The sequence below is a fragment of the Manis javanica genome, chromosome 3, assembly GCF_040802235.1.
Source record: "Manis javanica isolate MJ-LG chromosome 3, MJ_LKY, whole genome shotgun sequence".
Classification (NCBI taxonomy): domain Eukaryota; kingdom Metazoa; phylum Chordata; class Mammalia; order Pholidota; family Manidae; genus Manis; species Manis javanica.
The window spans coordinates 194,858,336-194,886,084 of NC_133158.1; the positions used below are offsets into that span (position 1 = coordinate 194,858,336).

Below are 27,749 nucleotides of genomic sequence, written 5' to 3' on the forward strand. Positions count from 1 at the left end.
CTCTTGATGAAGGTGAATGATAAATTGTCTTTTGTCTAAGTGCAGCCCCATATAACCTTGAGGGCTCAGACTGAATGTCACCTCCTCCTTGACATCTCCTTCACTGTCACTTCCCCGGAGCTCTGCCTTTACAGTGTTATAACCCATACAAGTAAACTGTTTAGAAACCTAAATCACTTTGAATCATAATTGTGTGTATGTCCTGTCTCCCACCAGGCTGTGAGCATTTCTGGGGAGAAATCCTCTTTATTTCATCTTTGACTTCCCCAAAACCTGTAAGGGGTCAGCATAAATTAGGAACTCAATAATTACTGATCACTAATAAAATCGTTCTAGAATGGATATGAGGTTGATCACTAAAAACTGAGCTCTAAAACAAGTAGTGTTAGAATGTCAGAAGACAAAGACGAAAAGCTGTATTTATGTCAGTGGTGAAAAGCTACATTTCAATAGGGTGCAGAGATTACATAGATAACCCAACACACTTACTGGGCCCTGCCTGGATTCCCAATATCTGAAAAATGCAAAAATGGCCATTTGGGAAGAGCTATATTAATGAAACATTGTTTTGAGACTAGTCAAGGGAAAGGCTATTCTAAATTAAAGACTGAATATATATTTTTTTAGTTAACATATATCCTTTTGAGCTAACAGTGCCTAAAACTTCAGGATATGATTTAGTTTTTAGGTGTCACACTTGTATTTCTGTGAATTTTTCAAGAAACAGCTTGGAGATGTTTAGAAGAATCCATTCTACTTGAGCAGCCTGACTTCTCCCCTTGTAAGCATATTCCAGGGTATATCTCAAATCATCCCTTTATTAACTATAAACAGACAACATTATCTGGCAGTTACCTGGACCAGCATCATTACCTCTGAGTCAGCATCTTTTCTGTTTATAGAGATAACCTGATGCGGAATTGATTACTATCCCATATGAAATAATGCACTTAGAAGTCACCGGGAGAGAAATCAGAAAACAGCTTTTCTGGGATTTTGGCCAGACAGATGAGGGTGGTTAAAGAGAAACTGTCAATCTAGGTATCTAGTGTAGAATGAATGGTAAGGAAGTTAGGCCACAGGGCAGCATTCTGCCCATGGAGCAAAGGGAGGCATCCCTGACTTCTTTCCCGACTCTGTGCCCTGTCGGTATCAGCGGAACCCTACTGGGAAGCTAAAAGTCACTTCCAAGATCCCAAGAGCATGGCATTTATTGCTGCTACAAGCAGAATGGTTTGTAGCAAGGAGAGCTAAAGGGCATGAGGCAGAAACAAGGACGCTGTAACTGTCCTGGCGGCCACCGTCAACCAGTGGTTTGACAGAGGGGACCAGGGGATTTTCTGGACTGTTTCAGAAGACCAAGAACCATCTAACTACTGGATGAACCTTGAGAAGGACAGAAAGAGTAGAAGAAAATACCAGTTGCAGAACTGACGTGGCACCTCTGACACCAGTTCCATTCCAGTGAATGGGACTGCCACCTGCTTTCCTGGGACAGTCCCAATTTCCAGTAGTAATAAGGATGATAATGGTGAATATACACAGTGCTCACTATATGCCCGGCACTGTTCTGAATACTTGACATAATCTAATTTATTTAATTCTCATAACAACCTTATATAGTGGGTACTATCATCCCTGTTTTACATATGAGAAAACGGAGACAGAGCGAGGTTAAGTGACTTCCTAAGCCACACAGCTAAGTAGTAGCTCTGAGAGTCAGCCACAGGAGTCCATGCTCTAACCATACACTCTATCCCCTCCGGAATTTCAGGCTCTGCCAGGCTACGTGCCTAGTTTCAGGTTTGGAAAAATATGTCTCCAGTGCTTCCCCCACTGTAGATGTAACACGTAATTCTGGTGGGCTCTAAGGTTACCACATGTTAATAAAGGGGCTGTATTTGGTTGGGTCAGAGATTGGCTAACAGGAAAAGGGATAGAGAGAGAGAGAGAGAGTTGGGTTAAGCTTTGGCCTGCTGCGGAGGAAGGGAGGTGCTGAAAGGTGCAGAGTGAGTGACAGGGAATCTGGGGATTAGCATACCTGAGAGGAGGAGCAGGAAAAACCTATGAAGTCACTGACTAAGAGGCTTCAGGGGTGGGACCCAGGCAGAGAAAGCACAGCCCTCTGCCAGGCAGAGTCACTGTGGGAGAACCCTGCTGAGAAGTGACCCCCCCCACCCCCAGTGCCAACCACCCCTCAGGGACCAAATAGGCAGAGAGGGATTTATTGAAGCTTAAAGTGACTACGTCTAAAAGGTTGATCCAGGAAACCAGGAGAGAGGAGGATCTTGGCTGGAATGGGCTCAATTCTGTTAAAAAAAAATTGGTGTGTAGTTTGCACCACTGGCAAATGTTGGTAAAGATGTGGAGAAACAGGAACTGCACCACTGGTGGGAGGGCAGCTTCATGCAATCACCCAGTCTATCCTCCTGTTTAACCCATCCCGTGGGCTTTTAATTTTAGTATCTTATTTTTTTGTTTCTAGAAAATCTTTATATATACACACACACACACACACACATACACACACACAGTTCTTGTTTTTATTATTTCTTGTGCTATTTATTCCTTCTTTTATGTCTTCATTTTAAACATATTATCTATTTGATAACCATTATCAAGTTTATGTAGACCTAATCTTATTGCTTATTATATCTGTCAACTCCCATTCATGATGGAAATCTCAGGGGCACTGAGGACAGAGCCTGGCACTCAGAGGGTGGCTCACCCTATTTAAGAGCACCCCCAGTTTTCTGATTCCATCACCAAGCTACTATAAATGCTTTCCCACTACAACCCCAATCCTGTCACCACAAAATAGGAAGAAATGGAGACAGGGACACTTTGGGCTTGAGAAGAGCTGGTGCTTGAACCTCAGGCTTAAACCCCGGTCTCCGGTTGGGGAGAGAGTAGTCCTCAGGGGCGAGCCTCCCAGAGTGTAATGAGGAGGTGCCGAAGTTCATTAAAGGTACAAGCCAGCACACCTGAGTCAGCAGTAGAGGCAAGTCAGAAGCAAGCAGGTAACCAAGGAGACCAAAGTGATTGCCAAGGAGGTAGAAGCAGAGGAAACCAGATCAAAATCAGAGGAGGGGCCAGGGTCCACAGCGTCACAGTAATGGAGAGGTCAGCCTGGGCTGCTGCACCTTGACTTTGACTGTGAACTTTGCTTTTTGCCAAAAGCATTGCAGCTGCTTTTCTTTTTTCCTCCCTTCCTTTCTTTTTCTTTTTTTGAACCATAGCCTGATGTTTTAGCTTTAACTCTTGACCCAACAGATGATCAGAGCCCCCAGAAAACATTATATAGACTCATAACACCACAGGCCCAGAATTTTGTTCTAGGAAATTCCCATATATAAATATGGCTCAGAATTTAAGTTTCCTCTACAATCTTTTTTTTCTTCTTTTTTACATTTTCTGGGCCCTAAGGATTTCCTTGCTTTTTTGAGATTTCTTTATGTATTTAAAAAGTTGCTTCTTATATTTCATTCAGTATTTCCAGGTATTGCATTTCTGGTTACCAACTAATCCAGATTACTGGGACAGTAAATTCTTCTTTACATTCATTCTGAAGCACATTTGGAAATTATTAGTCAACTGGACATGTTCATACTCTACAACCCCAGTGATTTACTCCTAGATACATTCCCCAGATCACTCACAAAGTCACAAAGTGCAGCAAAGAATCATGGCCAAGAATGTTGTTTATAGCATTGTTTGTAAAAATGGAAAAAATGGTAATAACCTAAATATCCATTAACAGAAGAAAAGTACACAAAATGTAGTATAGTCACAGAATGAGATATGGTAGAGCAGGTAAAATTAATGAGTTAGAGCTGTATGTATCAAGGTAAATCAGTTTCTATTAACTGTATTTCAATTTAAAAAAATGTATTACTCAAAAAAAGTGAATTAGTCTCAAATGCAATGTTGATCAAAAAAGCCAGTTGAAGATTATCATGCACAGAATAATTACATTTATTTATCAAGTTTTAAAGACACTAAAAATTATGCCTATATTGCTTAGGGACATAGGCACTTATTTTGAAAAGTGTGGGACTGACACATACTAAGTAGGATAACAGTTATTCTATCTATAATGTTGTGGATCTTGTGGAAAAAACAGGTTAGTAAAATAAGACCCATGGCTCAAACTCAGCCAGCTTTCTGTGTTTTTCTACCCTTGAGCTAAGAATGGTTTTTATAATTTTCAATGGTTAAGAACTTATAAAATAGCCAGTATTTTGTCTCTTGGTCCACAAAATTTAAAATATTTATTCCCTAACTCTTTAAGAGAAAGTTTGCCCCTGCTCTAGTCAATATGGAGGAATTTAAGATAATTAGTGGTGGGTACCCTGTTAGTTGTTACATGATTCTCTATTCTCTTCGGTAGGTATTCATTCAAAATGAAAAATAATGAAAGAGCCTTTGAGTTCCTCTCCAGCTCTCCTGAGCCCCACCTAGGTTATTTGGACAACCTTTCCTTTTCATAATTCCCAATCTCTTGAAAGACAGTCAACCCACCCTCATTTTCTCACTTTCCATTCACTTCTCAATGCATTGCAATCTGGCTACTGTGTCTGGAATGGTACTCAGTTTGCTGTATCCGAGTTACCAGTGCTTATTAGCTAAACCCACAGGACCCATTTCTGTCCTTATTCTATGTGTTTCTCTGTAGCACTAAACATAATTGATCATTATTGAAACTATCCTCTTCCTTGGGTCTTAGCAATGATGTTTTCTTCTTGGTCTCCTGTGACTCTGCTCCTTTCCAGTTTTTGCTTATGAATCTTCCTCTTCCACCTGCTGATTTCATATTCATGTTTATCTTGCCTTACCTCACTCCTTACATCATTCCTGGGCATGGCACCCACTTCCATGGCCTCCCTCTCACTCCTTGGCCTATGATTCCCCAAGAATCGCCTCCAGCCAGACCTACCCGGCCAACTCTGGACCTGCATTTTCATCATCACTTCACTGTAGCTACCGTCATGGGGCTCTTAGGCTCAGCACATCCACAACAGGGCTCATTCTCTGCTCTCCGCTGGTTTAGGCCCTCATTAGCCCTCACGTAGGCAATCCTATGAACTTCTTAACTAGTCTCCTTGCCAGCCCGTTTTCACATAACCATCAGGGTAATCATTCTGGAACAAAAAAATGTAATCCTTTCCCACCTGTATTCATCCCTTCAGTAGTTTCTCATTTCCTTGGGAGAGATTCCAAACCCCTTGGCATTGTTATAAGGCCCCTGATGAGCAGGTCTTGAGTTCCTTTCCCACTTAACCCTCGATGCTTGTCACCATGTGCTCTATGATACAACTACTTGAATATGCTGAGCTCTTCTGGGCCACTGAGCCTTCTTTAGCTATGCTTCGCTGTAATGCCCGCCCTGCCATCTGTGCCTGATGAACTCCTGAGGTTCAATTCCATGATCACCTCCTCAAGAAGATTTCCTGAATCTTCCCCGAGATGCAACGGATGCCTTTCTCTGTGTACAAAAATGTTTTGGCTTTCATTGAACTGTATTACACTTGTTGATTTGTGTGCCATTCTCCCTACTTAATAGTCATGTCCCCAGGAGGCAGGGGCCTGGTCTCTGCCTTTCTATTCCAGGGCCTAGAACACTGTCTGGTACATAGCAGGCTCACTAATGACTGACTGAATGAATGACATGCAATTTATTCTGTAGCCCAAAACTTACTTGTATTCACAAGATTATGCTCATTTAAATAATGAAATGAAACTATAGTAACGTCTAGATAATGTGATTTTTTTGTTAATCCAGTTTTATTTTATTCCAAAATGTCAACTAACTATGCCAAATCTTTTTATGTATGAAGCTCACTTCTGTCTCCTCAAACCAAAACAGGCAATGATTACTATTCCTTCTTCCTGTGGAGAACACGATGTAGCTACATCTATGAGTTGCACTGAGAAAGCATTCTTCTCCATCTTCCCCTCAAAGTATGGATAGAAGTTCAGACCTAGAAAATATGCATTAAGTAGCATGATGATTTGCAGAAGGGCTAGGTAGTTATAAGCATTTTGAAGTGACTCTTTAAAGGAAAACTAAGGGAATACAAGTTCCAGAGACCCTAAATTGTAAGCCAGTAAGAGCTGATTTGGAAACTTGAAACTGAAATAAAATTTGCATAACATAAAATGAATGGAAAAATCTCCATCAGGTGGTGAGGACAGCACAGAGTCACTTCCTGAGAAATTGAAGAAGTGGCTTAAAAGGAGAGCTATCTACTAGATCAGGGTCTGGTTGGTGTTTTGGTTTCTCTTCCTTAATACAAAACCAATTAATCTAGTTTGCTTTTGAAGTCTCTTCTGTGTGTCTTTGTTTTATATAAATTAAAACCATCTTTATTATTTCCTATTTCCCCACCCCATTGTCATTTTTAGAAACAGGAGCCCAGTGGTTTCCAGGATTTGCTGACAGTTTTTTGCCCCTGACAACACTGTTTATTAATTTTTAAATTAATTTATTCTTTTCTAAAAATTATGCTTGTTTACAGTTAAATTGCCAGATTTAGCAAATAATAATATAGGATAGCCAATTACATATCAATTTCAAATAAACATGTTTTGTTTAGCATATCACATGCAATTCAGTATAAGACAAATATTGCATGGGATACATGTATGACAAAAATTATTTGTTTATTTGACATTCAAATTTAAGTGTGCATTCCATGTTTTATCCACTAACTTTATTTATAGTTATGATTATCTTTTGTCAAGCAAAGACCATCCCTAAATTGGTTCATCACTAAGGCCACAGCCAGTGGCTATGCAGCCAGCTAACAAATATTAGAATATTTAGGCTGAGTCCTGAGTCAATCATTCAAAGAACAAATAAAGGAACCATCACTGGAAAAACAAAACAAAACCCAATAATCAAGTAAAATACAACCAGGGATCCAAAAATGGATCAATTTTTTTGATTCATCACATTAAAAATTTTCATAAAAGAGAAAAAAAATCATAGGGTTATGTTAATAAATGCGAAGAGAGGTTGGCAAAGGAATCAGAATAGCACAGTATCAGCAGCTCAAGCAACAGTACAAAAGTCCTGAGCACTTGAGGCCTGTGAGACTGTCCGGGAGGGAAGGGCAGGGTTACTGTTAAGGTAAAATAGGATCAGAAGCAAGCCAGCCTTCAAGAGCTGTTAGGGGGTTTTGCTGAGCCTAGAAAATCTGACCCACTGTTTTGCTCCCCTCAGGCACACTTCAGAGACCCCAGGAACTTGCTCCCTTCTTGATCCTCCTGTAAGAAAGCTTGCATCAACAGACTCTTGCTCTCTGTTCTCCCGTAAGCTGGTGATGGGGAACTTTGGTTACCTGTCTGTGCTACCCTCTCCCGTTCCCCCTGCTGCTCATGGCGAAGCAACACAGCCATGGAGGCAGCAGCCCACATCTCCCTTTCCTGCTTCCTGTGCTCGGATTTATCACAAACATACACCTGCCGCATATTCACTGGTCTGTCCCTGCTGTGCAACTGCTCTCTCTGTCAACACTGGGCTTGTGCTGATGTACGCAAGGAGCGCCATGCGGGTAGGAGGGCCTGTGTGACCCTGCCGGAGCCCCCCTCCTTGAGCCAGGGGCTGGCCGGTCTCCTTCCCCTCTCAGAGCAGGCCCAGGATAGGGCTTGGGCTCAGCAGGGAACGCTTGCTTTCAAGTTATTCTTTTAAATTGTAATTTTGAAATTGGCTACTCAAAAGAGAGCTAGAAATGTAATAGAAACAGAAAAGTATTCAGGTTAATAAAGATAGTAAGTATCATTTACTAAAATCCTTTTCTTTCACCATTTTCAAGCACTTTTGTGTCTATTATCCCACTGACGGTAGGAAAAATTTTTAAATGTTGCAAGTGTGTATGTATTCTGTCCCCTAAAAATACACACATTCCTTTAAACTACCAGGTACTACAGGCCAGAATAGGATCCCAGTGTACGAAAAGGCAATCAGATTGTAAAGAAATGCAGCTTCCCAGATGAGTAATTTCAAACCAGTGACAGCCTTAGGGTCTGGGCAAGTCTGATTAAATATGAGCAAACTTTCTCTAATCATCAAAATAAAAAGGTTAAAGCAAAAGGGACATCAAAACATGTGGCTCTACTGTGGGGCATGTTTAATCTGATAGTAGGTTGCAATTTTGGTGTGCTTCTTAAAGAATGAGGTAAAAACACAACCCAGCTTCACAAGTAAATTCCCAGAGCAGACCACTGCATGAAAGTGCTTTTCCAGTTCTTTGGATGTAAGGCACTGTTCCCTTTAGTCACCTGATGGTTGAAAAGAAAGGGTATGCACAACATTGGCTGCTTTACCTAAAGGACCTTTGATACTTAAGACCTGCCAGAACCTTTAATGGTTTCTGCCATGCATCTGTTCAACTGGCTCTTTAGTCTGATCATATCTTCTTCAGGTAACTGTGGCAGGAAGACATATGAGGTGAATATTTTCTCTTAATAAAAATTGCCAAACACATAGTACAACAGAGTTTACGATGTTAATGGCAATGTGTCCACTTCCCGGGCCCTGCTCCCAGGGGAGCTGAGTCAGCTGGCCTTCCTGTGTGGGGAGCCATGTGAACACCTGAGAGTCCCTCTACCAAAACAGAACCAAAACAAACAAAACCAAAACACTCGCTGAAACATGAAATTTCATCATTAGGAGTTCTTCGCTTTATGTCAAATAATCCCTCTCGTTTCCCAGTGTTTTCTTTAAAATTCAGGTGACTCTTTGAGAAGACTGCCATAGCCGCCTGTTTCTCTCTGTGACTAAGAATACTCTGTGTGTGTGTGTATTCCTGGAAGGGGGTTGACAGAGAGAGAAGGAGGGTATCAGACTTGTGATAAAAAGGCGAGAGGTGTACAAACAGTTTACCGGAGGTGAACCTGGCTGATTTTGTATTTCCCACACAATCATTTATCAAATGACTATTGCCCAGCAGACAAAATTCCAAGGGGTGGAGATCTATGTAATGCCAAACAGGGGAGGAGACAGACAATAATAATATACGTGGATGAAATAATTCCAGATAATAAACAGGAAGTGCTGTTCTGGAACCCAGTAAGCTAGACAAAGGGCAGAGCACTTCCGAGCCCCAGCTATGGTCCAGGAAGGATGGCACATGTGTGGCCCACACTGAGGAGCGTTGTCCCTCTGTGTGGCGCTAGCATCTCCCCACGTCAAACACAGTCACCCTCCCACAGCCAGGCTGGAGCCTGATGAGTTGGGAATGTCATTTGTTCCCGTTTTGTCCCTGGTTACATCGTCGTCAGTTTCCACAGATGCTGAACAACTGATTTTTAAAAAGACATTAGAGGTGAAGAAATAGACTACATGATGTATGCATACACCCATTAATTTTCTCCCTAAAGCTTCTTTCTTTAGTGTAGGGCCTGCTGATCATTTCTAAAGCTAATAAAGACTGTCTTCATTAAATTCAGCAAATTAAAATAAGTTCAACTGAGTTATGATTTAACTCAGTAATTCTCTTGCCAGCATGGTTCTTACTCAATCATTTGAGGAGCTTAAAAACACACCGTTGCCCAGGCCATGCCTCAGATGTCCTCGAGGAACTGGTTTGGGTAGACCTTATAAACCACTAGGTGTTGGTGCACAGTAAATGTTGAGAACAACATGTGTGACTAATAATTAAACACAACTAAGTGAGATTGTCTGGGCAACATAAACCAGTGGCTCTCGAAGTACGGCTCCCAGACCAGCCGCATCAGCATTTAGTGAGAAATGAAAATTCTTGGGCCCTATCCCAGACTGCTAACCCAGAAACTCTGGCAGCAGAGTTTAAGTGGGTGTGGGTGTTTAAGAAGTCCTCCAGGTGATTCTGAGGCACACTAGGGTTTGTGGAACACTGGGTTAAACCTCTCAGGTGCGGTTAGAGTGACCTTGACTGGAGATGTCAATTTTGAACTCCAGCGTGCATTTCTCTCACTTGGACTTATTTGAGGAGGCATGATTGTCCCAGTTCTCTGAGTTTATCCCTCCTGGAGTCTTTAGATGCTCAAGCCTTCAGGGATGATTTGTAAGCTACTGAGTTCTGGTGATAGAGCTGGCAGCTGCCAGGCAAGCCTCTGGCATCAACTCCCTGAGCTCTTACTCTTCTCCAGTTTGATAAGGGCAAACATGAGGACCAGAGGGTAGAGTGACTTGGGGTGGCCCAGGGGAGACCAGCAGAGGGTAAGTTCTGCAGCAGTGGCTCTCAACTTTGGCACACACCAGAGTCACCTGGAGAACTGAAAAATACCGAGGCCTGGGTTCACCCCAGACAGTGTGACGCAACAGTTTGGGGGTGGTCTGGGCATCAGGAGTGGTGACAGGTGATCCTAACGTGCAGCCAAGGCTGAGAACTGCTGGGGGACTTCTTGGTTCGGTTTATCTGGTCCTACTAACGAATCTGGCTCTCTGCTGTGTACAGAGCTACAGGAGGGAGTGATAAGATGGCAGACTTCCTGGTTTGGGTTTCTTGAACTTCTTGAAATTCATATATACTCCAGTTACTCCACGGGGCAGGACAGTTTGAACACCAGGCACCTGGCTTGGGTTTTCTTTCATTTTACTGGGTGAATTACAAAACCGCTTGAGCAATTTGGGCGTGGAGTGTACAAGATTAACAAATGAAAGCATGGACCATTGACTGAGGTCTACCATACTTTATGATATCCTGAGTTTAATAACATTCTCTCATTGTTTTACTTTACATTGTAAGATCAGCTGGTATGAATACTTTACTTTTTTTCACTTTAAAACTAGAGCTTGGTTGCATATTTGTTCTCCTTTCAAAAAAAAGAGAAGTTAGCTAGTTTGCTGCAGTGAGAAGCAGAGTCATTTCCAGGGGGTGGCAAGGCTTGGAGCCCTGACAAAGGGGTGCCTGCTCACTTGCTGCTGGGGCTCCTGGGCTTGCCTTCAGCACTTTCCTGTTTTCCCACATACCAGGCTTCCCCCGGGGTCCTCGCCAGGTGTGCAAAATGTGTGTCCAGATGTGTTTGCTGGATATTGCCAATAATCATTTGTAAGTGATTCTGTACACTTACAATCATCTGGTAGTTTATTATCTGGTTATTATGTAGGTTATTATCTGGTAATTTTAGGACTTTAGGATTAAAAGTAAAGTGAGCTATGGCAGCTGAGTTTCAACATTCACATGACCACTGCCCTTATCTCTTAATAATGTTCTGTTATCGGAGCAGAGAGAGGGAGAATTCCTGGGACAGTAAGTGTGTGGCCGCTTGAGATGACGGTGGCAGGGCCACTTGAAAGGAAGAGCGAGCTTCTGCCAGCCCTGCCCCCGTGAGCCTGCACGCCTGGTGAGCCACGGGCTGGTCACAGGCTGGGGACAGAGCCATGCCAGGCCGGCACACAGCCCAGCTGCTTTCAACACACTCTCCTCTTCCGTTGCTCTTCTCTCTTCTGTACTGTGTCTGGCTGGTGCCTCTCTTCACTCTCACCCTTGATCCTCTATCTTTACCTTCTGCAGCTGCTTCAGTTTTACCTCCAAGCCACCCTCCCTCATACCCTGAAATCTACCCAAATTTAGATAAGAAGATACAACAATAAAAGAAGCCGTCACAGGTGGGGACTAGAATCGGTGGAGCGCAAAGGCAACAGCACATGCCTCACACCTGGCGCGTGTGCGTCCTTTACGGCTCGACGGCACGTTTCCTTTGCTCTTTGTGTGCTGTGGGATAGGCAGAAGAGAGGTCTCCGTTCTAGCCTTCAGGAAGGGGGTTTGGAGAATGGGTGGACTTTCCCAGGCCCCACAGCTGGAGAGGGCAGCACCAAGTCTCAAGTCTTGCCCTTCTGAGTCCAAACCCAGTCTTCCCTCCACGATGCCATGGAGATGTCCACAAAACCTGCACACAGTGCAACAAATGGTCCTACATGTTCTGCATGGTACTTGCTCAAGATTCATTTCCTGAAAGACAGTTCTGTGTCCTACCATAGCAGTGCTGGACCCTTAAAGCAGTGTAATGTTGCTTTTACCAACCAGCATAGAGGGTGCCTATAGGAAATCACCGTTGACTAGCATGGGCCTTAACAAGTATTTCTTGGAAAAGGCTTGGGCCTAGAAGGGTGTCTGAGGCTGCACAGTGGTTTTAGAGGGCCCCATATCCATTGGGTTGCTGTTAGCCTACAGGCCAAGGGAGGAACTGCTATATTGCTTTGTTCACCTCTGGTTTGCTTCCTGACTCTCACCTCTGCTCCCTTGGTGACCACTCCTGGTTACTGGCTTGATTGTATGGCCCACCCCAGTTTCCTAGCCCCCCTTTTGATGACTTCTGATGTTCCTGGCACAAACTCTTGGGGCTTATCCCCAGTGTTTCCAACCTCCCACCCTTGCCCATTGTAAACCCCCTTATACCCAGGCCTTCCCTGATTTAGTTTCTGCCAATTCTCAGTGTGTGAGGCGTGGACTAGAGTTGTCTTGGAGAAGTGGTGACAGCAGACCACCAAGAGGTCTACACTCAACCCCTTCTTCCCAGCTCCCCCACCCTGAGGCACACTGCAGACTATGTGTGCCCATGCGCAGAATGAAGGATGTACGGGGGTGCTGGCTGATGCACTGTTGGAAATACAAAAGAAATAACCTAACTCTCCATAACCAGAAATAGCTTATGAGACGTCCAAATAATGGGAGGAAAAGACAGCTCTCTGTCTGCAGACGTGGAAGAAGCTTCAGCATCAAATTTTGAGTGAAAAAAGCAAGGGGCAGAACAGCATAAACATTTTGCTATCATTTGTGTTAATAAAAGAAAACAGGAAATGATATGTTTACTTGTACATGTGGAGAGTTTCTCTGGAAGGCAGTGAAACTGGTTACCTCTGTGGGGAGGGAAGATGAATAACTGGGGGAAAATGAGATTTCCTTCCTGAGTTTAGTAGTATGTGTATAGTACCTATTCAAAAATTCTAATTAAAAACAAGATAAACACTGTAGCATCAACATAGAAATGTGGAAATAGATGGGACGTTGGGGATCCCTCCTTACCTGTACAGATGAGAACATTAAGCCGCTAAGGGGTAAATAATTTGTCCAAATTTCCACTACTGCTAAGTGACAAAGCTCTAACTAGAGCCCTACTGTCAAGTTGGCACCTATGCTCGAGGGAATGCAGCTTCAAAAAGTTTCTTACCATTGAAACTAACAACATACATGAGACGGCTATCCTTGACATTCGAGACTCAGTTTCCTCAACTGTAAAATGTGAACAATAAAGGCATGTGAAGATTAAAGTAGATGGTGCACGTGTACATAGTACCTACTGCATGCTAAGCAGTTGATAATGCCAGTTACTGTTATTTGTTACCTTGAGTTTATCATGGAGTTGGTTGGGGCGAGGAAGGTTGTCACAGGAGTGTCTAGAGAGGAAGGCTTGCAGGGTAAAGAAAAATAAAATATATAGAGAGAAAGACAGACTCTTTGATTCTTATTTATTAAAATAGTCATTAGAGAATCTCACCAAGTAAATGATGCCTAATGCAGAAAACATATGTTAGGGTGTGTGTGAGGGACATTGTGGGAAGAATGTCCAGCCCTTTTTATTCCAAAATGCCACTGAGGGCCACCTGTGACCAGCATTTTCCCTTATGCTGGAAAATAAGTGTTACGCAACCCAGGACCACCTGGGGTACTGCTTTCCATTTCTCTTTCATTCCTGGTTGTCCAAATGCCTTCATTACTCTTGCTAGCTTATTTCCTTTCCTATTTGCTCTTCTTCTGGGGCCCCAGGTCAAGTGGCGACTCAGAGCACTGAGTGTTCTTCTGGGAGCGTGAACACTCAGACTCTCACCTTCCCGGGAGAGTCCCTGAAACAGTCCTGCTGCGCTGGGCAGCTCTGCACACAGCGCATGTGCGCTGAGGCGCTGAACAGGAGTTCACGCAAAGCTGAGTTTCGGGGAACTACCCCCTCCTTCCCCGCTGTCCTGGAAAGCCACCTCCTTCTAGGCTGAGGGACAGGAGCAGGAGGTTCCCTCTCTCGTTCATCATTTCATAAGGTGTAATTGTCACATTCCTGCCTGACTGGAAGGAATATGGTGTGTTTCAAAGTTCAGGTACTGCAATCCGCCCTCCCGGGTTCAAACCCTCACTGCTGCATGACAGCACCGTGATCGCGGGCAAAGTGTGTAATCTCTTTGCTCCAGTTACCACCTAAAAAGCATGGTGAGGACCAAGTGAGATAATCTAAGTAAAAGGCGGAGCACCGGCCGTGGCTCTTAGTAAGTCTTCTGCAAAGGTTATCCTGAAATAGTAGCAGCAGCCACGGAGGTAGTGGGAGGAAGCAAAGAAAATTAAAGGGAGGTCCGAGTGTTCAACGAAGGTGCACAAACAGTGACTTCAAGGAATCGGTTCACTACCTCCAAGTGCACCGTGTACAGGCCTCTCCCCACGTTTGCCCAGCCCCTGGATGTCCAGTTTTCGCTGGCCTGGGCTACCAGTGAAGTCTGAGCTGTTCAGTCCCAGTGGTTCTGCATACAGGGTAACTTTAATAAGATTGTCTCGGGGAACAAATATCTTTTCCTGATCCAGAGTGGCACACAATATATCAAAATTTTTAACATATGAGGGAATACATTATTGACCTACGTTATTTCAAAGATGTTAAGTATAGGACAAAGCCATTTAATCTAGAAGACAGAGGTCAGTAAATGGTAGATTTTTTTTCTTGACCCTGCCTTTGGTATACACACGTGAGGAACACCAATTAGTTATTCTCGGCAGTTTGTAGTTGATTCTGATCGTTTCGGGTGGCATTTACCAAGGTGGTCATCAAGTGGATTCCCTAGTGTTGGGGAGAGCTGAAATGTTTATCTGTATAAGAAAAAAAATTAGACTGTGATTGAATGAATTAGTTTTGTAAATCCAGTTGGAGGAACTCACTGTCATATAGTCATGAAGACAGACAGGGTATGGACTTGGCTCGGCCTGACCGGTTTGCTCATCCTATAGAGCGGTGGCCTCACCTGTAGTAACAGGGTGTGGTTTAAAGCAGCTGACTTCTCCTTTTGTATAGCACCTTTCACCTGAGAAAGAACTTTCACATAAATTATCTCATTTGACAAATTTCTCATAGCCTAAATTCATATGATATTTTCCTCAGTGGGTCCCATCTGAGCAATAGGTAACATTATACCATGACAGGGTGAAAACTCTCAGCTTACCTTACCATAATCACTACATAGCCAGATGAAGAAAGATTTTTTCATATAATTATCCAGCTGTGATGAGCCACAGGGTAGTTTTCCAACTCAATCTGAAGTATAGAGAAAACTTGCTTATTCATAGGGAAAGTCCTAAAGATGCATTTTATTAAATAAATTTAAATATTGGTGCAGTTTCCTTAGTCTCTAAGGGAGCCTCTCTTGAGAAATTCACTTTACAAATGAAATACTCATTGTGTCTTTATTTGGAATCCAAAATTTCTTCAGATGATCTCACACACTCAGTTCTCTGCAGAAAGTGAAACCTGGCAGCGAAATCTGGGCAGTCACCCCAATTTCAAGTCACCCCAAGTTGCTCCATTGATAGGTAATCTTTGATTAAAAATTAGGACACAGTACATTCCTTTCTACCTAAAAGTGTTATGTGACAAGTACTTAGCTTTCAGTAAATGTGAATTTAGATTTATTCAGAAATGTTATTATAATCTCCTGATACCCTGTTGGAGACGTCCTGGAATATCACCCTCAATACAACAAAGTTTCATAATGGCCTTAAATGTGTCTAAAGTATCTGGTCAAAGCTCACTGCCTGCATCTGTGGAAGGCTTATCTCTGGGCTCTGACTCCATGTTTAATATACTTCCAAGTTGAGTTCCATTTATGTCAAATCAATACTTTGTGTCCCACTGAACTGGAAGACCAAATATAGTGGATCAGGTTTATCACTGGATGCATGTGCAGGATAAATTTAAAAATCATTGAAAACATAACATGCTAGCTTTGTCTCCATGGCAATCTCAATTTTATGTGTGTTCCTGCAGGTTTTTTTGAGGAACCAGAACAGTCAGCCGACATGCCCCAGGAAGCAGAGCTCCCAGATGAAGGGACTACTCTTAGCACCTTTGCTGCAGTGACCACAGAAACATTAACTGCAAATACAAGTTCTACCCCAAATGATGAGGATGCAAATCAGTTAGAGTTTGTATTCATGGTGATGATCCCATTGATTTTACTGGCCTTCCTATTTTTATCAGTGGTATTCTTTGTAATATACTATAGAAGAAAAAGAACTAAAGAAGGTAAATATTTCATGTTCCCATTTCCAGACAATTGCTTCATGTGTTAATGAACAATCAACAAAACAAAATACCTTCTGTTTCTACACAGAACCTTCTAGCCAAGGATCCCAGAGTGCTCTACAGACATGTGAGTATTATCTTACCATCTGGCCAGACTGGGGTGGGATAGGAAAAGGAATTGAGAAGTTCTCAAGTTAAGCAATAAGGACTACATACAATCATAAGTGATGAATCACTTATTTTGATGAAATTTTCCAGAGTTTAAAAATGCCATATTTCTTTCTTTAAAAAAAAAAGGGTGTTGTCAGCCTAAATTGAAAATTAAAATATACAGCTGCCATCTCTGTACCTAATCCAGATGAGGGCCCTGAATAATATTGGCCAACAGATCAATATAACATTTCTCTGCTCTTGGAGGAAAAGGTAAGACTGGTGAAACAGTGAGTCAGACTGGGATTAGGATGGGAAGGCTGGAGGCCTTGGGGTCATCTCAAAAGAAGAGGATTCTTCCCTGTATATTTCTGTCACAGGTATAGTTTTCTCCCCCATGCCACTGCCCCATTTGACCTCGAAAAGGCCTCAGCAAAGTAGTGTTCTTATTCTTATTAAAGCTATGCTAACTTTTATAATGAAATTTCTAATGAGCTAAAGATTACTATCATCAATCTGAAACCAATCTGATCGAAAATTCCCCAGGTCAGAGAAATACTCCCAGAGTATTCAGTTATAATTCGAGGAGCATCAAATACTAGGTTTCAGGGTAGTTCTAGGTCCAAAGCAGACTAGAGTACTTTAAGCTTCTACTGGTACAAATGACTCCAATTAGATTTTTAAGTTGAAGCCTTTAAGAGGTCATTCCTAAAACATATTAGAGACCTTCTCTAATAAAATACATATTTATATGTGCATACAAAACTCCTTCTATGTCCTGCACACCCACTAACAGGACACCTCTGGCTTTGAGATCATGCCCTTGACCTGCAGGCCTCTCTCACTGACCTTATACTGGCAGAGCTTTTAAGCTCTCAGCAGGAGCTGTTCAAATGGTCATTTTCTGTTATGCAGCAGGTGTAGCCAATGTCAGCTAGGAAAGAGGTACTAAAGGGCATTACAAGGGCTAACACCTTCCAAGGAACTAGGAGATACATGTTTCTCCACTGCTTGAAATTTCAGGGTGACCTAATAACAGTCACGCTGGTGCTCCTTTGTAAGCTAAATGAAAAGATAAAGCAAACAGAGCTGGCTGGACCCCAATTTTCTTAACCACAAGGAATATAAGAACTTCCTGCCTGAACCATAGTCCCATAGCCAGTCTTATCTAAAGGAGTTACAGGGCTGGAGGGACATTGTGGGTATCTGATCAAACGGTCATTCTCTTAGGGTCTAAATCCAGAAAAAGATATTCCATTGAACTTTACTATGACCATCTCAAAGTTCACAGTCGAGAACCTGCCTCATCCTCAGCTATGGCCCCTGCATCCTACACTGTAGCCACGCTTGAAGGAGTGTGGTTTGCACTTTCTGGGTGCCTCTGTGCCCGGTTTGATGCTCTATTTTCTGTCTGGAATTTCCTTGTTGCTTTCTTTGCAAACTGTCACCCCACTCTTCAATGTTCAGGTCTAAAATTTTCATGAAGCCTTGAGTAATCACTCCCCAGGCAAAATTTATCACCACCTTCTTTGTGCCCTCATAGATTCACAGACAGTGGTCACACTTACTGTGCACAGTACTTACATTGCCTTAAGTTGGTGACTTGTCGTTTTTTTTTTTTATTTTTCCTCCTTGCTAGATCATGTTCTCTTTAAGTTCCCAGAGAGACAAGAACTTGTTTATCTTGTTTAATAGTGCCTTGGAGGTTGAAAGTACAGATTCTAGAACCATACTGCCTCATTGGTTTTTATAGTTCCTAGCTTATGACCTCTCTGATTTAGTTTCCTCATCTGTGAAATGGACCAATTCAATGCCTACCTCGTAGAGCTGTGAAATTCAATGGACTCATTTCTGTGAATTAGAAAAAAACAATACCTGGCTTGTTGTGTTAGCTAATTTTTATCCCCTTTACCTGACATAGAGCCTAGCCTAACACATGTATTAGCTGCTCAATAAATGTTTGTTGCATGAATGAGTTAATGAAACACTGTTAGAACTTTTTAAAAACACCTATTCTCAGAGATAAAAACAAATTTGCACATTATTCTTAATGCTAATTGGCACATTCTTTTTGGTTTGAATATTCCTCATTTTAAGAAAACAACATAGAAAACATTGAATTTCAAAACAATTGTTTATCACAAAAGCTTTTGATAAAGAGAGCTTTATTTGAATATTTTCTTTTACTAGCCACTCCTTTACTATAGAGGTGGTTAACTGCTTGACAAACTGAATGCTGATAGTCAACCATCGCTGTCCTCTGAAGTCCACCTGTTCATATTTAATGTTATTATGCAAGTCAATAAAAGGAGAATATTTAAATTGACATCATTCTATTTAAATTTTTTTTTTCCCCAGGAGAAATAAAACTGTCATACTGGGTCAGACCAGCAGTTTGCTTGGACTGTTCCCAAAGGAACATTTTGTGGGAGGGTATGGATGATGTCCCCTCAGAAAGTTAATAATAGACACGTTGTTTCTTTGCTCACATGAATTGTGCCTGGTATACTCTACACTGGGAAGTAAGTCTTTAAATTCGACAACTGGGGAGGACTTGCCAGCATTTTGAGGAAGAACAATTTATCTGGTTGAACATTACCTTTTTTCTCTGGCCCTTTCTGGTTCGTGTCCAGTAAGAGGGAAGCGCTGTGTACTAACTTCATGTTCTACTGTCATTCCTCCTAGACCTCCAGGCATTAAATTTGCCATTGTTATTATTTAACATTTGTTAAGTGCCTTTATGCGCTGTGGGTCTCTGGAAGAGCTGCGGGGAAAACAGCTGGCAGAAAACCATCACTTTAAATAGGCTGCGGTTTCATGACACCTGGCTCTGCTCAGTGAAGCTCCGGAAAGACACTCTGGTGCTCCTTGTTCAGCAGGGAAACCAGATAAGCAAGCCGGTCCCCTGCTGGGATCCTGCCCCCCACTACCCGCCCTCCCCAAGGCGATCCCACCACCAAGTGCACAGAGTAGCCAGGAGTGGGGCACTGTCAAGCTTTGTGGGTGCAATGCAGGAACGGCAGAAGGAGGACAGAGTGGGTGGGAGGGTATGAAATGGAGGGACTAGAGGAGGGAAATGGAATCAAATGCAGGTGGGGTGCTGTGTAAGAGCTGCATTTGCCTCTCGGTTGCAAAGGGAGTAGGTGGCTATTAATAAAGAGATACAGGGCAGGTGGAGTGGAGGGCAGGGCCCCATTGCTGTGAACAGTAATTGGTCTCCTTCCGGGTTTAATGCTCTCCTCTGGTGAGCTCTCCCAGATGTTTTTCTGTTGCCATGGTGGCTGGGGCAGGGGTAATGATTCTGGAGCAGGGGAGATGAGGCCACAAAAGGCTTTTTGCTCTGTTTGAATACTGATTGCAGGAGCTTCATATTTGGTGCATCTGGAGCACTTTCGTAATGGGTTTTAAACTTTTCCATCATCTGCATGCAGGGCTAGCTTTTGCTCACGGTGAAGCCTGCAGGCACTCAGCTTATAAAGATAAATCCATGCCCTGGACTGTGGAGCTCTGGGGCTGCTTGCTCTGAGAAATTAGTAGGGGGTTATTAAACAGGACAAGGAGGGGAGGGAGGAGGAAGGAATGACAAAACAGTGGGATCTTTATGGGTCACTCAGAGGGGAGGTTCAATGGTGGAGGGCCTTCATTTACAGTGAAATCCCTTAAGGAAATAGCATGTAAATTTTAGATGAAAATGTATATATGTAAAATATAAAATGAAGATACTTTCCTTTCCCCAATCTAAGTGTCTGAGGAGTCAGGCATTTGAGGAAGTTTCAGATTTCTGTTAGCGGGGAGAAGCCCCTCAAAGGTAAGCAGGGATGGTATGAAGCTGACATCTGCCCAGCTTTCCCAGATGAGCAATGCCATTAAAGCTTGCCAACTCAGGAAATTACAGCCGCTCGGGGCTGCCAGGAGCTCAGCTCCAGGTGCCTGCGGGTCGTGTTCCCTCGCTTGGGGACCTGCCTTTCTGCAGGCCTCTGATTGCCAAGGATCAGGAATAGCTGACCGTTTGGTGGATGTCTGCAAAGCAGTTTGCATCTCAATGGCTTCCACATCATAAAAGTACAGTGGGCCTATGCTCTCCCCATACTTGACATCACTGCCTCATTTCTCTGGGTGCATTGGTCTGCCTGCCAAACAAAACAGAGCCTGAGCTGGGGCATTGGGCTCTAATTCTTGCCACATGTTCATTTGGAGTCTGATCTGAATTAGAGCCATTTTACAAACTGTTACCTGACTCTCACCTCAACCAACAGTAATAAAAAGCAGGCTTTTTCAGTTTCCATATTATGAAAATGCTAAATTCACAACATTGGGCATTAATTTAACCAGTGCTTGGCAATCCAGGTTAAGACCAATTAATTTGTTCATTGTTTACTGGGTGTTCCCAGATACTGAGCTAGCTGGATGGGAGGCCAGGGGATGCCATGACCAAGACAGACATGATCCCTGCCCCTGTGGAGCTATGGTCTAGGGGGAAAGACAGACAAGAGAATAAATGGGTGACTTCAGCAATGACAAACTGTGGCTAATACTATGAAGGAGCAAGCAAGCTGTTGAGCTGGGGTTCAATAGGAAAGATGGGCCCTACTTTAGGTAGAGGAGGTGGGGGAGGACTCCCTGAGGGAAGAGTATATAAACTGAGACCAGAAGGTGAGAGGGATGCAGCCATGCAAAGAGCAGGGGTTAGAGGAGAGGAGCCCTTGCTGGAGAATCCCACATCTGCCTCCAGGACAAAGGGACAGTGCCACAGGGTTGGGCCTGTTGTGTCCATGTTTTGAACTGGGACATTTTGGGGCAGGGGGCCGAAGGAACATTCCCTCTTGGTGTCTGACTCTTCCTTTCCTCACCTTACCACTGTTTCCCCTGCATATGGGTAAAAAGAGGGATAAACATCTGAGCTGAGGTGCGTGCTCTCCGAGGAACATCTTATCTAAAGGAAAATTTTCACAGGGATGGGGGCAATCTGCACTTGTTTGGTTTAAATGTTAATTACTTCTTTAAAAATGTAATTTACTTAAAGTCATTTCTTTTTGTAAAGGAGATTGTAGCTGTCGTTGAAATAAAAAGCTGGTACAGACAATAAAAGCTAACGTGACCTTTCTATTTATTCTCTTTTAGATGAAATGGGAAGTGAAAACGTGAAGGTGTAAGTTCCCCATTGCCTCCAAACCGGCTCAGTGTGGGCGAGGATGTTAGGGAGAGGAGCCCACAAAGCCTGCCTTTTCTAGGGTTTTTGTTTTGACGCCCCTCTCGGGGACCTCCTGCTTCCCGCCTGCCCCCCTAGATGGCCCTGGTGGCCCCTGAGAGGAGGTCCCCAGGCCCCCAAACCTCGATCCGGAGGGGGAGCTGGGAGGATGACAGGGTCCTTTGTCCAGAAAAGAATTATTTTTCTGACTGCTGCCTAGTAGTTATTCTGACTCTGGCTGTATTTCAAAGACATCGGTTTATTTATTCTGATTAAAAATTTTTTATCAGGAAGGATACTTCCGTGGATATCAGGGGAGGCGAGCCTTGGTACAGGCGTAAAGTTTTCGAGGCAGAACCCCAGCGGGTGGGAGAAGGGGCGCGGGAGAAGAGGAAGTGGGGACGGAGGGGCGGCGGAGCGGGGGAGCCGGGGCGAGAGCCGGAGCTGGAGAGCAGGGGTTTCCCCAGGGAGTGACCTGGGGCGCCGCCTCCGCGGCCCTCCCGCGCCCCAGCTCGGCTCGCGGGGCGCTGCCTTCCCCTGGGGGCGCGCCCGAGCCCTGACCAGCGGCGGCAGGGGAGTCCTGGAAGCCGAGACTCCGTTTCTCCACGACAGAAAAGTCTGGAAATGGAAGGGAGTGGGGATGAAAGTGCCCTGTTGACAGTGTGGCCTCCAGACCTGGGGCACTGGTCAAGAACCCCAAAGAAAGGGAAGCGAAATTAAGCAAGGCTAAAATACTGCATGTGGCAACCCCACCCACCCACCCCGGGAGCCTCACGGTCGAGACCTTGCGGGCTCCGCCTCACACCTTCGGGGAAGCATTCAGCGCCCCTGGGTCCCCTTCGGCCCTGCATCTCTGGATCCGTGAAAGGGGAAGGTTTCTGTTGATTCTCTCCTTCCCTCTTTAGAGTTTGATTCACTTGAACAGGGCAGACCCCCAGGCTACCCTGGAGTGTCAGACACTGAGTCAAGTTTATCTTTCTCACACTCAACGTTCTAGGCTCTCCCCGAGTGAATTCAGCACACCACACTTTTCCCCCCCCCAACAAACTTTTTGCTCTCTCTCTAGCCCTATTTTTGAGGAAGACACACCTTCTGTTATGGAAATAGAAATGGAAGAGCTGGACAAGTGGATGAACAGCATGAATAGAAATGGTATGTGATAATAACCTAAAGTTGTTTTTTCCATCCTCTGTAGTAGAGAAGGCTCAGTTTCATAAATTCCCCATAAATCCTGGAGTATGACTGTGTGAGCTCAATCCACATTAGATCTGATAGATGCAGATAATAAACTTGGATCTGACAATCCTTAAATATTTGGTTTAATGATTGCATCACTTGTGGCCACTTGTTTTCATTTTTGCACAAGTTTTTCGAATGGTCTTTTTCAAGAAGAAAAAATGGTCTTTTTTCAGGCAAGGAAATCTCTGAGTCCAAATTATCTGGAAAATGTGAGGATCTGTCAATACCTTATATATAATAGAATTGAGAGATCCATGTTTTTAATCTGTACATGGATATAAACCTTCATCAAATATAGTTGATATAGATTGGTACTGTCCAGTACAATAGCCATTTGTGATAATGTGACTGTTTATATTAAAACATTTTTGATTAAATACAAAATTTTGTTCATTAGTCACTGTGGCCACATTTTGAGTGTTAGTAACTACTTGTGGCTACTATATTATACAGTGCAAATCTAGAATTTTTTTGTCACTGTAGAAAGTTCTAGTGGGCAGCACTAATATAGATAATAATATAAATATTCCTGTATAACTTGATTTCCAACTGGTATCAGGTAGCAATATGTTACTTTTCATTAAGTCAACATTGGCCTTTAAAACTGATGACAGCTATTTTTTTTAAATTCCTTTAACAATCAGTAAGTTATTTTTAATGTTCAGATTAAATTAACAAAATCCACTATTTATATTATTCTATCATTTGTACTTTCAACATTTATCTTTAAAAAATATCCTGAGATCTGTCTGTTTTAGTAATCTGCAATGGAAGTTCTCAAAAGCAGAGATCTATTATTTGAATAATTAGAATAAACCAGACACTTATCAAGATGAGCTTTCTGAAGGATTAGAAACACTTAGTGAATGTGTACAATTTTGAACAGTTTCTCATAGTCCAATATTGAGGCAGTAATGGCTCTGTAAAGCATTTGAGAATAGGGGTGGGTCTTAGAGATAATCCTTAAATTAGTTTCATTTTGTTGTTTTAAGTTTATAAAGGCGATATATATATATACAGTAGAACTGGAAAATACAAAAAGGAAAAGTAGAAAAAAGAAAAAATTCCACCACTGAAAGATAAGCTCTCAATATTCTGGTTTATTATTATAGTAATATAAATTTTAGTATATTATACTTATAGATAATATTAACATATTATATTATTAACTTAATATTCCTTTTATGCCTGAGATAACTCCAGTACAAAATCATGATTGTATTACACTCACTAAAACCAGAAAACTGGGAAAAGTTACTTCTGCTTGACCACTGAAGCAGAGTTATTTTGACACATAGGTGGTAGATCCAATGGTTTCTGTTTTCCTTAAAAATAATGATAAGAGGAGAGAACTGTGACTCTAAGGTTAGCTGTTCCCTACTTTATCTGCTTCTTCCCGATTGTGTGTCCTGCTGGAATCATTCTGCAGGTCCTCAGGTGAAGCCATTTTATTCCAGGATCTACCCTGCAACATGCAGATTTTAGCTTTTGGAGCAACAGTGGGGTTCTTCAGGGACTGAAAAACTGAGCAGCGATGAATTGTGCCCTTTCCTACAGGGCCAGGAGCTTGCTGAAGTCTTGTATCTGTGCTATTAGTGCTTTTTCCATTTCAAAAGCCTTGCCATCATTAATCTGTTAACCTCTGGAACTCCCTGGTGGGGCCACTGCTGCACGAGTACCATACAGACCAGGGAAATGTGAAGCTAAGCTCAGCTGTATGATCTTGGAGATAGAAAATGGAAGCTCAGTGACTAACCATGAGTTTGCTTTACTCTGTCCTAGCTGACAGTGAATGTTTACCTACTTTAAAGGAAGAAAAGGAGTCAAACCACAACCCAAGGTACTTTGAATTTTTTCCATAGATTATACGAGTAAGGAGAGGGGATTGGAGACCACAGAAGTGTACTTTTGTTCCGCTTTTCTGTGCCTGTAAATTTTATGTGACAGTTTACTTGGGAGTATAAACTCACACTTAAAGGAAGTGTGAGTAATGGGAAATAGAAAGGTACAAAATAAATATCTTCTTTGTCTTTAGAAATAAATTCATACTGACATTTTCTTGCCCTGCTAAAGAGACACCATTGAGTCAGTTGTTTTAGTCGCAAAACTGATGATAACTACTGTAGGTTTGTTTACCTTGGAGGAATAGATGTTTGGTAAGAAAAACAGATGGAGCAACAGTCCCAAAGAGGGTGACTGTAAATAAGAGTAAGATGAACATAACATAAGATGACTATAAAAACAAAACAAAACAGAAGAAAACCCCACTGAATTGGATTGTTACGAGATTAAATCAAATGAGAATTTTAAAAAACATTTCATTCTACCACTAGGTGGCTCTGCTTGATAGAAAATTTTAGAGAATCCGGGCCTGCCACAATCTCATTGAAATTTATCACCTTTTGCGAGGATAGAAGTTACCCCGTTTTGGGGTGTTTTTGATCAGGTAATTCTTTGGTCAGGACATGGGATACATTGCAGGAAATAGGATTGATGATTCAGCAGGTGGGTGACCTGCTTCACTGAGCACCGCTGTGATTTTGGGGGCAGTGGGTTGCTGGCAGGGGTCACTCAGAGGTGATCAACAAGCACAGGACTTGACTGAGTCCATGACTGAGATATTATACTTCGGTTAGAATAAATAAAATTAGCTTTCAGGGCCGGATATATCCCAGCCACCTTGTCTCCCCTCCATGTTAACCAAGGTCCTGTGCCAATCTTACATGCTTCCAGAGAGCAGTCACTTGTCCCTGGGCTGTCACTGAGGCCAGAGCATTGCAGGGAGAGATGAGATCAGACAGGGATTGGCATTAGATGTTTGTCCTCTGGGCCTTATTCTTCATCTTCTCCCTAAGCCTTACCTAAGAAGTCGCCATCCTACACCTCTCCCCACACTGCACCACCACAGTCTTGCCAAGACAAGCCTCAGCTCTGACGGAGATGTCTAATCTTGTCGTAGATGTCAGTCATTGTTTCCTCTCTAGGTATCGGCGTGATAAAACTCATTGCTGGTTCAGAAAAGATTCTATCCTATTTAAGTGAAATGCCAGATATTAACAAGCAGAGAAAAGAAAAAGAAATGCTAGGGGGAATATAATAACAGACATTACAAATGAATTCCCCCTGCCCCGTGTTTACCTTCCCTGAAAATGAGCCACTGTGTATATCCCGTATAGGGCTCAGATCACCACCAAAACCCTATACATATCTTATTATTGTATCTCTCGAGGACATCTTCAAATGATGTGAAATGTCAGTGGTTTTTATCTACCTGCCTCTGGTTCTTAGACATTACTGGCAGCATAGAAGCCTAATGTTAGTGAATTGCATGGTGCTAAAAGCTTCTTAGAAATCATATTTTTGAAATATTGAGAGGCTGGACTTTCAAATGAGCTCTATCTCATTTCTGCCTGTGAGACAAAAAGCCTTTATGCTAAGTCATTGATTTTAAAGGGTATGTCTACATCCCTCTGTTGGTCCAGAACTATCTGGCCTTAATTCACAGGACACCTGTAAAGCCAGCACCAGCCCTCCAGAACCAAGAGTGACAAGTCCCACAGGCACTTTCTGAGGACTTCAAAGGGGATCATGAATTGCAAAGCAAATTTGATTTTTATTCACTAAAATCTCAGCAAAGTGCAAAGCCCTCAGAACAAAGCCTGGCACAAAGTAAACTCTCAACAAGTATTCGTTATTATGATTAATAATGAATTAAAATCGATATGCATAAGCTCATTGCTTTTGGGGCTCATGAGCCTGCATCCCAAGGCCCAGGCACATTTATATGGGTGGGTGAGCATTATTTTTGCCCGTTTTCCCCATTGACTTCTTTACTGACCTCACCAATCCAGAAATCAGGAATTTGTTTGATCTCCTAGGAATGATCTGGAGACTTTTGATTCCTCTTCATTAACAGCATAGGCCCATTAAGGTTGCTTTCAGAATAGTCCTCTTAGCAGTCTGAAGTTCTTAAAAGGATATATAGTTTGGATAATCTTTCTTTTCTGTCATGATTTCATTTACATTTCTTTCTCCTATTGTCCTAATTGAATATCTAATCCAGGACAGAAATAAGATTTGTTTTTTTCTTTAAAAGCTTGTGAGTCATTAGAGATATGAGTGGAGAGTGCATTGGTCATTAAACTTAGTTTTAAGACCTGACCTAGATGGTCATTTGTTCTTCATACTCAGACAAATCACTCTAACTCACAGAGCTTCAGTTTCTCAATCTTGAAAAATGGAAATAATGACATCTGTCCTAGTTTCCCAGGATCCTAAGAGAGAAAAAGGCCACTTTGTAAGATTTACAGCACCATGCAAATGAAACTAATTCCTTTCTGCTCTGGCAATAGTTCTCCTCCCCTCTCCCTTTTTAAATTATATTTTAGAGCAGTTTTAGGTTCACAGCAAAACTGAGTGGAAAGTACAGAGTTTTCCCTTATGCTGCCTGCCCCTACAGATGCACAGCCTCCCCCAGTACTGACATCTGCCAGAGTGGTACATTTCTTGTCATCATTTCACCTGCTTTGACACATTATTACCCCCACCAAAATTCCCCATTGACTTTTACCTTCCTTTACCACTTAAGCAGAATACAGGTGACTCTAATGCTTCAGGAAGTATGTAGCAGTTGCTGAAGATTGAGCTTAGTTGAAAACATACTTTTCTGTCCTCCTGCTAAACTATGACTTGTGGAATCCATTTACAGGGTTCCCCTCTTCCTTATGATAGATAGACACCCTGACACAGAACCTCTGTTATACATAAAGTCCACTGTGCTTCTGTGAAAGAAGAGTCAGCTCCGTCACTGTCCTACCCACTTCACGCACCACACTGTGTGCGAAGACTTCAGTCCTTCAGCCTTCACTGGTTAGGGTCCACGATCTCAGGTCTTCCAGAACTTTTTCCA

General features: G+C 42.7%; 1 protein-coding gene across 3 annotated transcripts in view; it reads left to right on the top strand.

Moving 5' to 3' along the window:
- Positions 1–27,749, top strand: part of TMEM154 (transmembrane protein 154) — a 46,304-nt gene that overhangs the window by 2,480 nt on the left and 16,075 nt on the right. For all 3 annotated transcript variants that reach the window (XR_012129613.1, XM_036998667.2, XM_017673805.3), the window contains exons 2-6: positions 16,006–16,263; positions 16,352–16,390; positions 21,535–21,562; positions 22,668–22,753; positions 24,623–24,680. Coding sequence is in view for 2 of the 3 variants with exons in the window: in XM_036998667.2 (XP_036854562.2) it covers positions 16,006–16,263; positions 16,352–16,390; positions 21,535–21,562; positions 22,668–22,753; positions 24,623–24,680 (469 nt within the window). In the remaining variant the exon portion in view is untranslated. The remainder of the gene's footprint in view (positions 1–16,005; positions 16,264–16,351; positions 16,391–21,534; positions 21,563–22,667; positions 22,754–24,622; positions 24,681–27,749) is intronic.